Genomic DNA, 16,358 nt, shown 5'->3' on the forward strand with positions numbered 1-16,358 from the left:
AGCAGTTAGTTGGAAGGCTAACCATGAGTATTTCACCTATCCAGCCGTGGCCACGCCGATGCTGAGATTGAGGCTGTCTTTGCCAAATACGACGTCGACGGTGATCGTGTCTTGGATGCCGAGGAGCAGATGAAGATGGCTGCCGACCTGGAGGGTCAGAAGGTAATGCACAAATTGACAAACACCAACCTAATGGCCTGTCATTTGAAATATCAAAAAACTTGTGAGCGGCGATGTCACTCAGTCAGTAACGTATCTGCCTTCCAGTCGAGCCGCTCGGGTGCAGGTGTGATATCAAAACCAAATGATTCATAGTTTAGCAATGTTTTGAGTTTAATATCATGGTGTCCCCTCTAGTAGATGCAAAACACTCTGTCCCTCGGATGGGACATAAAATGGAGGTCCTGTGTGTGAGAGAGTCACAAATCTTGCACGTAAAAGATCCTGCTTCATTCATTCATTGCAAAGGGCAGGGTGCATATACCTGATGAAGAGGTCCACTCCAAGTTCTCACAACACCCCTGGACCCCTTGGAACACCAGGGGGGTGTTTCATAAAGCTGTCCGTAAAGTTACGAATGACTTACGAGCGACTGGTGATCAGTTCTTGTGCTGAATTTTGAAAATTCTGATAAGTATAGCACATCAGAACTGATCACCAGTCGCTCGTGCATTACTTTACAAGATATATTTTTCCCACCTACCCAGTTTGACATTTTGGCAGGGGCCCTTGCATCTGTTGTTTATGGCTTTGTTTTTGTGCGATTGAATTTTTGCGCTAAATGGGTCAAAAACATTCTTAAATCCGCACTTCGCAATTACTTTTGATACTTGTATGTTTTCATCCAATTCACAGATGAGGCAGAAAGTTATTTTAACATTGCCATATATGAATATGGATGAATGCTCCGTTCTGTTTCTGCATTTGCAGTATATCGCAACAGACGAGTACCTATCGTTTCTGACATGACAGTGTGTTTTAGTTCCCCTAGGCAAGCAGATGAATAGGTTTCCTCTCAAAGTGTTAGGTCATGTGTAATGCGTCATGTTCTCTTTGGACCATTCCCCCCCAGACCGACCTGAACAACCAGCTGGCCGAGTTGGAGGAAGCCAAGGCCAGCCGCCGCCCGATGACGGCCCGCAGCCGTGCCAGCTTCGACGGTGAGGGCAGTGATGAGGACGATGAGGAGGGAGGAGGACGTCGTCGCGGTGGCGGCGGCGGTGGCGGTGTTGCCTACGAGGAATTTGTCGTGTGAGTACCTTATCATGCTGATGGGATCACTGCACATGCGAGCATGCTGGAGCCATACCATCCTATTAGAATAATGAAAGCGTTATTCTTGTCAAACCCTCCTTCAATTTGCTGAATGCAAAGCAATGTTTTATCTCGACTTGTTGAATGTATCTTTGGATGTAGCCAGTGAATGAGGATGCCTTCTCTTACATTGAAAATGAGCTTGTGACACTATGTGAGTAGTTCCTCACTTTTAGATCTTTACTAAGTAATGTGCCAAGGTGTAACTATCTACTCTGTCTGTAGCTCTGGATGTATTATGAGTTTATACGTAGTGGGAGTAAATAAACATCAGGAGCATATTGGCTTTAAGAGTATGCAAGTATTGGAAGTGTGCTAGTACTAGGAATATATATGGCAGACTTACCCTGACGTGTGCATCTTAGATATCTGTTTAGGCAAAACTTGGGCAAGTTACGTCTCCCACATAGTCAGTGCTGCTTTATGCATACTGTAAAATGAGGAATGTGTGCGTGCATTTTAATTTCACAAATTTCGTGAGAGCCAAAATTCGCAAAATTAAAATGCACACAAAGGCTGTTGTCTACACTATATGCATTGAATGCCAGAGGCACTTTGCGAAAATTTCATGCCGTGTGAAAGGCCGTCAGCTCCAATTCACAAAAATTTTATGTCGCTAAAATATCATGTTTTACAGTATTCTGGCAGTTGTAGAAAGGAACTGCCATTCTGTCACATCCTGTACCATGAATGCACTTGTCTGTCAGAGAAAGACTCGATGAGATCGATCTCACTCTCTCTGTCCCCCTTACAGCTTGTCTCGCCGCGTGGACCGCATGGAGCACTCCATCGGCAGCATCGTCTCCAAGATCGATGCTGTCCTCGTCAAGCTGGAGGCCATGGAGAGAGCCAAGCTGAAGCGTCGTGAGACCATGGGCAAGCTGCTGGATAGTATCACTGAGGTGAGTCCCCTTTCCCCCCTCTCAAGGCAACTAGCGCAAAAATAAAAGCAAATATTTTTCCCTGCTATATGTAATGCTCGGTCATATTTTGATTCCACAGAATTAAAGATGTGAAATTCACCATCCCGGCAGTGTGCGAAAAATTACTTACATGAGTATTTGAGGCAGATTTGCTTGAAATTGTTCATTTTCAGTTATTCATTCCCAACGTCCTTTAACAGGGATATTCTGTTCAATTCTGCTGATATCCAGCAGACCTGCTTTTCAAAGAAGCGGTGAATACAATGTACAAAGACATATAAAGTAAAAGCAAACAAAACAAGAAACAAAGTATGTACGGTATTTGTAATTATTATGTACAATTGCATTCACAAAGGGTGTAACATTTCGCGTGTACCAATGTTCACCAGCATGGAATGTATGGAATGTATGTAAATCAAAGCAATACAATAACAGAAAAACAAAGACATTTCAATAAAGCTCACATCAATGATAGTCTAGCTCATGAAATCATGTCCTTGTACCTTTGTGCTCAGATGTTTAGGATTTTTGTTGGTTCATCTTCACACATAATCATGTCACCTAGTGATAAGTGTGGTAAAATATATGAATTTGAACCATTGATTTAAACAATAAAGGTACTATACCAGCAGTTTCTTGCATTGATATGCCTTGATAAAATGCCCCATGATACAGAGGATACAAGATAGCTATAGCATGGACTATCTAACACGGAGTTGTGCTGCTGAATTGTTATCCCATATTGTATACAAGAATTGTAATGATCCGTTTATGTCAGCTGTGAAAACAGTTAACATTTAGTTATTTGACACAATATATAGAATGAATAAAAGTGTATGACAATTCATTAGTGTTCATCCATGCAAAACTAATATTTTATCACACATGACATTGCTTGCTACATATTTGTGTGTTTATTACCCCCCTTTCATGAATTTTTACCTTACATGAGACAATGATTACATTGTAAAACTTTGTGCAAGATATTTCTTTGGAAGCAGCTCAAGAAATCTATAGAGCAATAGCAAAATACTGTATGTTTTGATTCATCAACGATACGCTCTTCATCTATTCATCAATCCACTCTTCTGTCCCTCCATCCCCCATCTTTCCATCTATCTATCATCTATTGCATGCCAAACTGACCCATGGTCAGGAGAGAGAGGTCAAGATGGCCTACAAACAGGCCACGGGCATTGTCCCACCCCGCTCAGGCTCGTCGGCCTCTCAGTACAGTGAGGCGGATGAGGACGAGGTAGCGTAACTAACCCCAACTGTGTGAACGTGCTGTGTTATAAGCTTACTAACAATGTCAGCTGGCTGGAGCTGACTAGCTTTGCACCATTCTGTGTGTGCATTCGAAGGTGTTTCACACTTCAGAAACGTCTTTCTTTATCCATGGCCACATCAAAGAGACACATACATTTGCTCTAGTGTTTGCACTATTCTGTGTGTGCGTTCAGAGGTGTTCATACATGAAAAACTTGTCATTCTTTAGCCATGGCCACATCAATTAGACACATATGTTTGCTCTTTCATTTGCACCTGCAGACCTGAGTATTTGAGGAGATGAAATTAATTGAAATGTCAACGATTGATTATTGGGTGTTCTGTGTGAGTTGGATGTACGTGTTTGCAAGTCGTCAAGTGACAACTGTTAAAGTGTGGAGGAATTGTACCATGAACATTCTCACAAAGACCACTGTGGTATCACATACCCTTTATCTACCTGCCCTGAAAGGCAACTCTATTTTAATGTCAAAATCACAATGATTTTGGAAAATTTTCTGATGACATACAGTGTGCAATGTATGATACAAACAAAAATCAACTTGGAAGTGTTGTATGGGTAGAGGAAGAAAGCTGAAATAAATTTTAGGGCTACCAGTGAAAAAAAAAAAAATGATGATGCCCTGCATGTAGTCATACAGCCCATGTAAAATCTGCAGGAATGTTTCATTATGAGCACATTTTAGAGCATTTCATTCACCCCTTGTCTCTATACTCCTTGATGTTATTAACAACACAAAATACACATGACATATCAGTCTGTGCTTGACTCTATGCACAGTTAAAAGCCACTTCAGGTTTCACTCTGTGTTTTAATGAATATTGCCTAATCCCCTTATTTTAATTTTGGAAAACGATAATAAAAGTTACTTGTGGTCTTCTTGCAGCACAAATTAAAATTGTTTTTGAGCAGGTTTTTGTATATGCTTTTACACAATATGAACCAATTTATTTCTAACCTGTCAAATGTAAGATTTAATCCCCTGTGTGACTTACTGATTATCATTTTCATATACCCTCGTACCAAGGGAGATAAAGACATGGTGTGGACAGTTATCATACTTAGTAGTAGAGATAAACTGAACTGATCACTTCTCTTTGTTGTTGTGATTGTAAATCTCTTTCCCAGCCTTCTAAAAAGAGATAACATTTTCTCAAACAGATTGAAGGTCTGTGACTCTGGGTCTGATTTAATGTCAAATATCAAATTGTTGTCTTTGTGCGTTAAACTCAAGGAATATTGTCTTTTACATAATATCATCCACATTGGTATTTTATTACCGGTATATGTACATTCAAGTTTTGATATGTGGAATGTTTGGTCTAAAATATGAATGGTGGTGTAGTGGGTCTATAAACTTAAATGATACATACACAGGTCAAAAACACAGTGGTACACAAAGGCGTGTCAATTAAAATTTTATCATTAAATGCTGATATACCTCAAGAGCTGATATCCTGTGATCGATGGAAAATCTGTATGCGATGGGGAATAAAGTCATGATTAAGTATATTGTGTTTGTTTTGTTTCTGACTGACATTAACTCTTTATGTGCCATGTTCGCACGTCCGGCTCAGTCGACGGCGTGCCAACTTCGCATATTCTGCTCAACAAACAAAGCCGCCAAAACCGATCGATAAATCGCTAATCCCGCGGTACAATCAAAGCGTTTCTCGCGCTTTTGTTCTTCTCACATATGGCTTGCATTCTATGTGGTGAGTGACTATCAAGCGGTGTTCCCAACTAGATTTGCGTGTACATTCTAAGTTTCTGTCACTATTTTATGTGCAAAAGTCATGCCTTTACAGTAATGTAGCAACTGGTAATTCAAAAGAAAAATTGAAAATAGAATTGTTGTACATTGTATATGGAAGCTAAGTTTGGCATTCCTCTCTAACTTTGCTCACTATTATGTCCAGCTTAACAGAAATTTGTAGAAGTTATACAAATTGGAAAAACAGAATTCTTTCTCAAAGCATGACTACCTTCGTGTCTCAGAATAATGTGGCACACAGGGGGTTTCCACCATGGCACGTAAAGAGTTAACAGTGATAAATGAGGAGATGTCAGGTGTCCAAAATATTGATATTCTTATTCTCCTTGCCCCCTCTCCACCCCTTCAACAGGACGAGCAGGGCGGTGAAAATGTGGACAAGCGTGAGAAGATGGAGAAGTTGGTTCGTGAGGAGCTGGAGCGTTGGGACTCAGAGGTGTCCCTCTCCCAGGCCAGCCGCCGGGCCGGCAGCTCGGCCAGTAACCGGCCCCTCAGCACCCAGAGGTCCCGGCCACCCAGTGCTGGATCCCGGCAGGTCAACCTTGGGGTAGGTTTTGACTAAAGATCTCCCAGTACTCCCAGTCAAACTGGGAGCCTGGACTACATGATGCTTAGTTTTCAGTCCAATATTTTGTCCATCAATCTGGCAGTAAAAATAACCAAAACAAAGTCAGATTCCACTACTATTCTATGAGGATTTTACAGTCAAAAAGCTTAATGCATGTTTATCGAGAGGATTAGGTAGTGCAATATATTACGGTCATGAAAGCCAGATGCTCTTTAAGATGTCACTGTGGTTATTCTAGCCTGCCAAGTAATATCAAAGTTGTAGATATTGATAAGTTAAGGAGTGGGGATGTGTATCATGTATATATATATCAGACTGCAGCTGTATTGATTCTATTGTCTTCGTTCCTGTGGTATTTTGTGCAACTGGAAAGTAGATATATGTGATATGAAATGTCCTCATTTACTCACTTACTCATGCAAAGACCATTGAAGAAGTTTCTGAAAGATCAAGTACAGACAGAATGTCCAAGGTATGGATCTATGGACACTGCTCAGCTATTTCGGCACAGTGTGTTGGATCATCATCAATAACACATTGTACTGATCACTGTTTCAGATCCATTTTATTGTTTTGTTGCCATCTTTTTATCATTTGTCATTCTCACTACATTCATACATTTCTAGAATCATTGAAAAGTTATGCTTTGATGTTTCTAATCCTTTCGATGGTCATGAGATACCTTAAGACACTGTATACTCTTTTCGACATTACAATCAACAGGTGTGTATCCAGCAGTCATGGCGAGCATTAACTATTAACAGTCCATCATGTGTATCAGCTTTGATCATAACAAATTGTGTGATAGTACTTGATATTCTTTTTCATATCCAGCCATATATTAACTCTTTTGTTTCCATTTCCATGTTCTTCTGTCTACTGATATGCACAGGTATGGATCTTCCTTGGCATCAAGTTTTTCTCTCTTCTCTCTAAATATGTAATGAGAGAGAGAGAGAGAGAGAGAGAGTGATAATTTGCATATTTCTTATGCTGAAAGCTGGTTGAGATACCATGAAAGTTGTCTGATTTCGATGGGCAGTTGGCCTATCCTCAAGCTCTGTTTACTTTTTTTTCAATAACAAAATCAGGAGGATGGTCCTCATTCGACATAGTTAAATACAATCTTGTTCCTTCTGATATCAATCAGTTTCTCTAGCTTGCCTGTTTACTGCATCAGCGATATTGTACTGACTTTCTATGTATTGACACACCCCCTCCCCCCCTCCATGCATCCCTCAAGGCGACTAGCCGGGCCAGTCGCGCTGGATCGGCGGCGTCCCAGCGTTCCGCCACCCAGGTGGATCTCGCTGTGGCTGTGAGTAGAGAAGTCCTGTGGGAGATTTTAGCACGTCCAACTAACACCCACAACCCTGCTGTGACCTGCACACAGTCATAAACAATTCTCCAATCACTTCCCTACCTCCAGTGTTTCCTTAAAGTTTGTCACTGTTGGGCAACAAAACCTTGTAGAGTATTTCCAAAAAACAAAAAACAAAAAATCAAATGTTCAGGAAAAGCAAGAAAACATGGCAGCCAAAGCACTCTCACAGTTGTAATCACCTTTCCCTTGACATGCCATGGTTGCTTCATTTTTGCAGTAAGACAGCAAAGATTTAAACTGGACATCACTTGACTAATTATGTGATGATAAATCCATAAATAGTGATTTTCACCAAAATTGGAGATACAAGCTTTTGTCACCCCAGCAGCAATACAGAATCTTCATCCTATTTGAATGATTCTGTACTCTGCCAATCCCATTGGCAGTTACTGTTGCACATGATGTCGGTGGTATCACATTAAAAAAGGCTACCTTTAAAGAGGTATGATTGGATTAGATTATTGTTGTTTGAGATGGAGGCAGGTAGACTGTTACATTGTTCCTTCACAATGCCAGACTGTTAGTTTGTAACATGGAGCATTCCGTTGTGATTGTTTGGTGCTGTTTGATTGTGTTTTGATGTGAGACTAACTGCTTTTGTCTAGGTGCATCAGAATTAGAGAAAACTGCTATCGCAATATCATTCTTCATTCAACAACTTAGAGAGATTGACGGTTGCCTAGCTTGCTTAGGGTGTTGAATGAGCAGCCTCCGTATAATTCACTACAACTGTCAACATGACAAAGTGTGTGATCAATAATTTACCCTTTTTTATGACATTGTATTGATTTGCTGTGAAACCCTCCCCTTCCCCCCTCCCCCACTTGTTTTGCCTTGAAAGTGTGGAAAGAGAAATATGCTTTATGACATGACATAGGTCACTGATGAGATATCTTTGCCATTAGTTCTCTCTGTATTCAGGCACTACCGGTACTCATTTAAAGGTACAATCACTCATGGACGTGCTCTTAGCTGTCCCAAACAAGGAAGGTTAATGCACTTTTAGAAAGGAAATGACAACTCCTAAACAATATTGTGGTATTTTATGACAAGTATAGTCATAGTATGGCCTTGACAGCTATAGATAAGATGAAAAGAGGGAGAAAGAGATATACAATGTAGAACCTGTAAGCCACTACAAGATGTCTGAAAGATTCTAACCCCTCCCCTGAGCAAATCATCATTGAGATCCATAGAAAAGGACCAGATTGATACCAGCAATGCTAGCTGGAATTATACATATCTTGATATAACATTCATGTACGTGCAAATGGTTTTATATGTACACAACACATTCATATGCTCATACTCTCCAAAGGTGAGTGAAAGATGTTATTGGCATTCCAAGAAATTAGGAAGAATTTAAAGATTACTTCAATTTCACACTGCAAAAGCTGGTTTTCAATTTTAACTGAAAATTTCCTGACTCTCACTCAACAAGTGACTCTGTTTCAATGTCCCTTTAGTTTTCACCGTTTTCTACTTGAACACAACTATGTGACCCAACATGATGATGCAATATCAATGTTTACCTTCCTACCAAACGCCAGAATGCGGAGCCTGAAACCTCTCCTCGCAGTCCTAGTGTAGCTTCCACGGTCTCCAAGGCCTCTACAGTCTCCAAGGCCTCCACAGTCTCTAAGGCCTCCACAGTGCGGGCTGCCTCTCAGGCATCCAAGGCCCCGTCCATGGCCCGATCCGTGTCGCAGATCAGCGAGCGGGCCCCGTCGGAGGCTCGCTCCGTATCCCAGCTGAGTGAGAGGGCGGCCTCCGAGGCCCGCTCCGTCTCGCAGGCCTCCGACGTCTCCCGCTCCACGACAGCCACTTCCCGCGTCAAGTCGGTGGCCTCGCGCAAGTTCAGTCCGCGGGCCGATTCGGCCATGTCGGATGCCTCCGTCCTCGTAAGTGGTTGTTCTGCAGTGAGGAGAGCTTGTCCCCTTGCACATTGTGGAGTCAACCACTAATACACATTTTTATCCATTGCACAGAACTGAAGAGACCAATGTTTGCTTCTTCATACTGTAACCTCTTTTACACTGTGTGATTCTGAAAGTTGAAAGTGTGTCCCAGAGGGCTGAAAAGTCCCAACTGTTGTCAGTTCTTACCTTTGTACTCCTAGTAGCATCACAATTAATTGTTTTTAAATGTTTCCTTTCCCTAATGACTGTTTTTACATGTTTCTTTTCCCCAGCACAATACAAGTACTTCACCTCTCTTGACCCTAACCTCCATAACTTCATCTGTTTGTTTGTTTGTTTGTTTGTTTGGATTTTTTTTTTTTTTTTTTTTTAGAGCAGTGTTGTGGAGGATCATGTCAACACATGGTCTTTGTTTCTCAGAACAGTGAACTGGACAGCAACACATTCATCACAGTACTGATTTGCTGTAACATTTGACCTTTGCAAATCACAGGTTGCACTATCTTCAACATGGTGTTGATTACTGTTGTGACTGTTTGATGTTGTGTGTTACTCAGCACAACTGTTTAAACTTTTTTCTGCTTCTTTAAGCTATAACTTTTGTCTCTGTTATTGTGTGTTGTGTGTTTGCACTGTGATAGTTGGCAAATAGATTATTTTATCTTCATTTTGCAGTTATGAGATACTGTACATCTGGATGATCCTTTAATGAAACTTGAGAGAGATCAACCCCCACCCCACAGATAATATATCGGTAATTTAACACTGAGAATGTGACGAGCATGCATGCTCATAACTGAACTTAACCCACCAAGCGCAGGGATTCTGGACATATGTCATAATCTGTCTAGTCACTGTATGTATACATGAAAAGAATGATATACCAACCATTAGATTATACATTCCAGCATTCCTTGTACAATCATTCCCATCATGGCAGCAAGATCCCCATTTAATTGCTTTTATTGTTTACTCACAGTGAAGGACTTTGCAGTGCAGTTCATACGTTGTGTGTGTTTGTGTGTGTGTGTCAAAAGTTTTGATTGAGACATTTTCCTGATGCTACAAGTTGTAAACGTGCCATGTACTGAACTCATGACCTTTGACCCTCCCCACCTTGCATGCTGCCCTCTGCCAGGAGTCTCGTGCATCTTCAGTGGCTGCCTCCGAGTACACGTCCAGTGAGGAGGAAGAGGAAAGCGACGAGGATTAGGCGGTGTAAGTCGGCGTGCTGTGACCAACCAATGAAATTATAGATTGTCGTTCTTTCATGTACCCTTGGTATTCCAACTCTGCTGTTACTTGCAACAAAGTTTACATGTATATAATCAATTTTTGTCCCCGCCGAATGAGTTCGAGCAGGGGACTATGAAACGGGCTCCGTACGTGTGTGTGTCCGTGTGTCCGTCCGTCCGTCTGTCCGTCCGTGTGTCCGTCCGTGTGTGCGTCCGTGTGTGATCAAAATCTTCAATTTGCTACTTCTCTGTCATTTATGAGCCAATTTTGATTCTGTTTGCTTTATATGATAGCACTACATGGGAGCTTTGAAACTTCTACACAAAATTTCAGTCGTGACCTTTGACCTTGACCTTTGACCTATATTGTACATTTTGCTACAAAATGCTACTCCTTCACCATTTCTAACCCGATTTCGATTCCGTTTGCTTTATGTGATGGCACTAGGTGAGGGCTTCAAAACTTCTACACAGAATTTTGACCTTTGACTTCTTTGACCTTTGACCTTGATTTTTGACCTGTATTGTACATTTTGCTACAAAATGCTACTCCTTCGCCATTTCTTACCCGATTTCGATTCCGTTTGCTTTATGTGATGGCACTAGGTGAGGGCTTCAAAACTTCTACACAGAATTTTGACCTTTGACTTCTTTGACCTTTGACCTTGATTTTTGACCTGTTTTGTACATTTTGCTACAAAATGCTGTACTCCTTCGCCATTTCTTACCCGATTTCGATTCTGTTTGCTTTATGTGATGGCACTAGGTGAGGGCTTCAAAACTTCTACACAGAATTTTGACCTTTGACTTCTTTGACCTTTGACCTTAATTTTTGACCTACATTTTTTGTACATTTTGCTACAAAATGCTACTCCTTCGCCATTTCTTACCCGATTTTGATTCTGTTTGCTTTATGTGATGGCACTAGGTGAGCGCTTCAAAACTTCTACACAGAATTTTGACCTTTGACTTCTTTGACCTTTGACCTTGATTTTTGACCTATATTGTACATTTTGCTACAAAATGCTACTTCCGGCGGGGACATATATTACGCACCGCGTAATTTCTACTTTTCCTTGTATCAATTCTGTCTCTCTCTTACATTAAAGGTGATAATGTTTTTTCCACAGCTGCACAGCTGAGTAAACTGTATTCACTCAGAATGTTGTTTGCTCATATTCAATCCATGTGTCTGGTTTACATCATTGAAATAACAGATGTCATCTTTTTTCAGGTGCTGGGTATGTGTAAGAAAGGGCGTGTCTATTGAAGGGCACCATCACAGGAACTGTGTGTCACTGTTTTCCATTTGATACATCCTATCTATGTAAAGAGCATTTTGAAAAATTGATCGTGCACATGGTTTCAGTGAACATGTGAGAAAGATAAATTCCACATGATATCTGGGCTCCATTCATGTTTGTGTGATTAAAAAATGATTCAAATGTGACATTCTCGTAATGTATCCTTCCCCCTAGGATGCCAATATCAACACAAGCAATGTGTAAGAGCGCAAAGGCGCTCCATCATCGCTTGCACCGGTCATCACGTGCAAAGCCGCATCCACGGATAAACAAATTCTCCAAGCCAACATTTCCGGATCATCATGAAGCCACAAAACAAACCATGGACACCAAAAACCACGCCCCCACTTCACCAAGATTCTGATGTAAAGATCAAACTGGATTCACCATAATCACCACTATCCTAGTCTGTACTAGACCAGGGAATTTGTGTAATACCAGACTTGTGTTTACTCTACACCACAGTGATAATCAACCTAAAGACAGCTGTAAGATACTTGATAAGAGCAGCCTTCAAACTTGCTTAGCACTTACTTGTTCATTTACCTCTAAATTTGCGGCTTGTTATTTTAATAGTTCAGTTGGATGTTGAATTGACTTGAGGTATTTGTCATTTTTGAAGATTTATTATTGCTTGTAGAGAGAAAATATATATTATATATTTAAGATAAATGTGTAGCCAAATTGTATGATAAAAGTGTACTTGTATTGCATGTTATTTTAATCAATTGTATTGTTGCATTTTACTTACAATTTTGGAAGTTCATAGTATTTTTCACAGATTAAATCTTTGATGAACTTATTTTCCCTTTATTTGTGCCAAGTTATTTGAAATGATTAATCCTGTTCAAGTCTGTGTATCTGACTTCCTATTTGCTTTTCTTCCTCCATGTCAGTGTAGATGTGTTTAATCTTTTGGCTCCTAGCCTTAACATGGCATCAAAGCAGTGCCTCTACTTGTAGTGGATCTGTTAAAAGACAGTCTGTTTTACTGCTTCTCAATATGTATCAAAGTGCTTCTATGTTATAGTGAAGAAAGTTGACTTCTATCTAGAAAACATGCACATTCCAACTAACCATTCAAAGCATTTAAGAGCTTTCTTCCTTTTTACTACTCTTTGTTAAGTGTGGAATTCACATGTACATATATTTATGACTGTAAATGTTCTGTCTTTAAAACTAAGCCTTACATTATTTCTACTTCCATACTTATCTCCAGATTTTCTTCCTTTCTTAACAAGAAGCAAACAAATAAAAAAATCTGTAACATAGTACGTATTCATCACATTTATTAATGTGAGAAAAAGCTGACCATAGTTTTATCACACTTTGAATGTCATCAAGGATTTACAGAAAAAAAAAATCAGAAAACACTGGTAGGAACTTAATTCTGAAATTCTGGCACTGCACTTGATTTAGGTTCGAGATACATTCTTTGTAACTCAAATATGACTCCCATAGTTCTAATCCTTATAAATGCTGTTCTGTACTTGAGCATTTGTAGATATAGATGTCTTACAAGGGAATTCAAAGACTTGATTTCATGTTGTTAATCACAGCTATATCCGTACAGAATTACAGTGTAAAGGAGCAATACTATTTGAAATTGTAATATACCGTAAGTCTTATAGATCAGCTTTAGCTTAAGAGTGTGCTGAGGTAGACATTCATGTTATGATTTAAAGATTCATTGGCTTATCATTACTTCTTGTAAATGTTACAGGCTCAATATTGGTTCTTGAGTATAACTATGTATTTGTGCACATTGTGAATATTGCCTCTGTGAAAGTTTGATGAATAGGGGTGAGCAATTGATCAACATTTGAGATCAAAAGTAAAAACAGTTCTTTTCATCTTCGGATGAATTTTTGGAGACAATTTTTCAGACAATCAATGTATATTTTCAGAGAGGTAATGTACAAACACCTTTTGGCTTTTTTGTGTGTGTAATTCATATAAGTCATCTTGTGTTTCAGTACACTTGAAATATTCTTGGAGCTAGAGCAAAAACAGGGAAGTGAACAAAATTAGAACCAAAAATTTTTGAAGTGGGTCTTGTTTTGTTTCAGTAAAATTTGTACAGTTTGTTTATTAAAAGGCAATGTAATTGTAGCGATCAGAAATTCTACAAGTTTAAACAGGCAGTGTATGAGGTGTAAAACTGTAAATCTGCTGAAAGTAAGAAACAGTGTAGGACACAATGTGAAGAATTGATGTTCAGTTCTAGATTACTGTGTGCTTGTATAACTTTCCAAATCCAATTTGAAAATTGAATCTTTGATCCAAGGTTGACAGAGAACGAGATATTCGATCAATCTACCAGCCACAAACGAAACTTCGTAACACATTGAATTGACACACACATACAACCACTGGTCTGACAGTCTTTTCAAGTGAAACAAAAGTTTTGGCAAGCATTTGTACATATTGTAATGGCACGTAGTGTAAGGTGTATGTCTTGATTGTAACAATCTTCATTCTACAGCAAATGAAGAGCTCAGATGTGCAATGTATAGTATTCAGGAATGTTATGTGAACTTTTGCGTACTTAATGATTGCCCTCTAGTAGCAACTGACTTCATACTCTCACACATACACACCATTGTGTTCACCTCCTATCAAAACGTAAGTTTTCATGGATCACAGTTTTTGTGTTTAACTTTCCCATTTTATTAGCAGCTGGTAAAGAGAACATGACTTCAATGTACGAGTCATCTCTGTGAGTGAGAAACAAAAGTTGAGGTGTTCACCCGATTTGGGAAATAGTTTCATAGATGTGAAAGCTCCCAGCTCTGATTTATTTTCTACGTCTCTGGTTGTAAATCATTATTCTGTGCTACTGAAGGTGTTAGATATTATTCATCCTGCCATTTTCCAGTCTTATTTTCACCTTGATAAAGAATCCTGCCCTTTTTTTGTATCCGCCATTTGTGTGCTTTTCTCTGATGCTGACTGCCAATTTTGTTTATAGACAAACAAAACTATGATTACAATGTAAAGTTAGATTGTGGTTGAACTGCATTTGGACTGTGTTATTGACCTGGTAGTCACTAAGACACTTGGCTTGTTCAAATGAAAAAAAAAAAGAAGTCTTTATCCAAAATCTATAATGTTGAAACATTATGTCGAGCATGTGTTGGCAGTTATGCAGTCATCAGCTGGATTTACCCAAATGTAGGATGGCCTAGCGCGACTACAGCGTCTTTCAGATGACATTCATGTAGCTGAGAATGGCACGGTTAAGGTTGTGACTTAGGAGACAATGATGTGCTATTTGGTCCCATGCCAGTACATGTTGCCCGCGATGATGCTAAGTAGACACGTCGTCTCCAATTCATACAGAGTGTTCCCTAACTTTTTAAGTGACACAGGCTGACTTGATGACTTTTGAACCATACAGTAATTCAATAAGAAGGCTGACACTACCCTATGGCTGAAAATAGTGTTCAAGTAGGTGATATGATGCCAAAAACTAAGTGAGAGTACATTTCAAACAACAAAATGTGAGTGTCATTTCTTCTTGTGCTTGACAATATTAATTAATGTTCATCCTTGCTCAAGAGTTGACCGAAATGTGATAACTTGAAATACCAGTGCCTTTCTCCCTCATTTTGAATACTTGACCTGTTTATACTAAAAATACAAGCCCCATGATATCTATGCAAGATGTGTAATGATTTATGCTCAGTCTACAGATGTTTTTTAAACCCATTCACCCCAACAACCCCTATCCCTTCCCACCCCCCCCCCCCAAAAAAAACCCAACAAGATTAAGATAGGAAACTCCTACAGACACACAAACAAAACTATACTAAGATGTGAATTTAATCAATTTATCAATATTTTTTTTTTTTCGTCATTCAGAGCACCGATGCTGACCTCACTTTTGAATTCTTTCTATTTCTATGGCATGCTTTCTGAATTTGATATTGATTTATGCTAGTCCTTACCTACTAAGAAAATGAAACCCTAGAAATGCAATTTGTCCTAAAATACAAAATTAAAAAAATATATCAGTGAATTTTGGATCTAGAAATGGCACAGAAGTTAAGAGTTTATCCCAAACTTGGTCCCACTACATCGAAAATGTATTAATTATATATTGACAATAGTCTGTAATTTTCGTGCTTGATTTTATCACAAGCATTTCACTTATATTACAAGTTATTTTACTCTTGCTTTTGATGCTGTAACAGTGCCTGCATAACCCAGGATCTTTCAAAATTTCTGTATAAGGATTTCATTGATATCTACAAGTGTGCCTATACAATCCTGCCATTATACAAAACCTTGAATATCACTGAATAAAATTATATGTTGTAGCATCCCAATACACCATGTCATGGTCTCTTTTATTGAGGTGATCCTGATGCAAGTAGACATTGGGGTAATATGTTCTGCCCTCCCATGACAAAAGGAAGCAACTCTGGAATGAGTTTTATTAATACAGTGCACTCCCGTTACAACGAACACGGTTATAACGAAATTTCGTTATAACGAAGTAAATCTTCTGGTCCCAAAATTATCACCATTAAAGCCTATGGTACAAAATTCGCTTATAACGAACACGGTTATAGCGAAATTTCCGTTATAACGAAGTCTTTTCTGAGCGCCACAGACAAAGAAAAACAAAAGAATTGTGCTCC

General features: G+C 39.4%; 2 protein-coding genes across 2 annotated transcripts in view; both read left to right on the plus strand.

Annotated features, from left to right (window-relative positions):
* Positions 1–16,045, plus strand: part of LOC140228614 (polycystin-2-like) — a 36,120-nt gene extending 20,075 nt beyond the window's left edge. The window contains exons 11-15 of the mRNA XM_072308857.1: positions 45–162; positions 1,073–1,251; positions 2,069–2,216; positions 5,655–5,849; positions 11,887–16,045. Coding sequence (XP_072164958.1) covers positions 45–162; positions 1,073–1,251; positions 2,069–2,216; positions 5,655–5,849; positions 11,887–11,916 — 670 coding nt within the window. The 3' untranslated portion in view covers positions 11,917–16,045. The remainder of the gene's footprint in view (positions 1–44; positions 163–1,072; positions 1,252–2,068; positions 2,217–5,654; positions 5,850–11,886) is intronic.
* Positions 6,334–10,386, plus strand: LOC140228390 (uncharacterized). The gene is made up of 4 exons (XM_072308610.1): positions 6,334–6,342; positions 7,114–7,188; positions 8,805–9,155; positions 10,312–10,386. The coding sequence occupies exons 1-4, from the start codon at positions 6,334–6,336 to the stop codon at positions 10,384–10,386; spliced, it is 510 nt and encodes a 169-aa protein (XP_072164711.1).
* Positions 16,046–16,358: the final 313 nt, after the last annotated feature.

This window comes from Diadema setosum, chromosome 5 (genome assembly GCF_964275005.1).
Source record: "Diadema setosum chromosome 5, eeDiaSeto1, whole genome shotgun sequence".
NCBI lineage: Eukaryota > Metazoa > Echinodermata > Echinoidea > Diadematoida > Diadematidae > Diadema > Diadema setosum.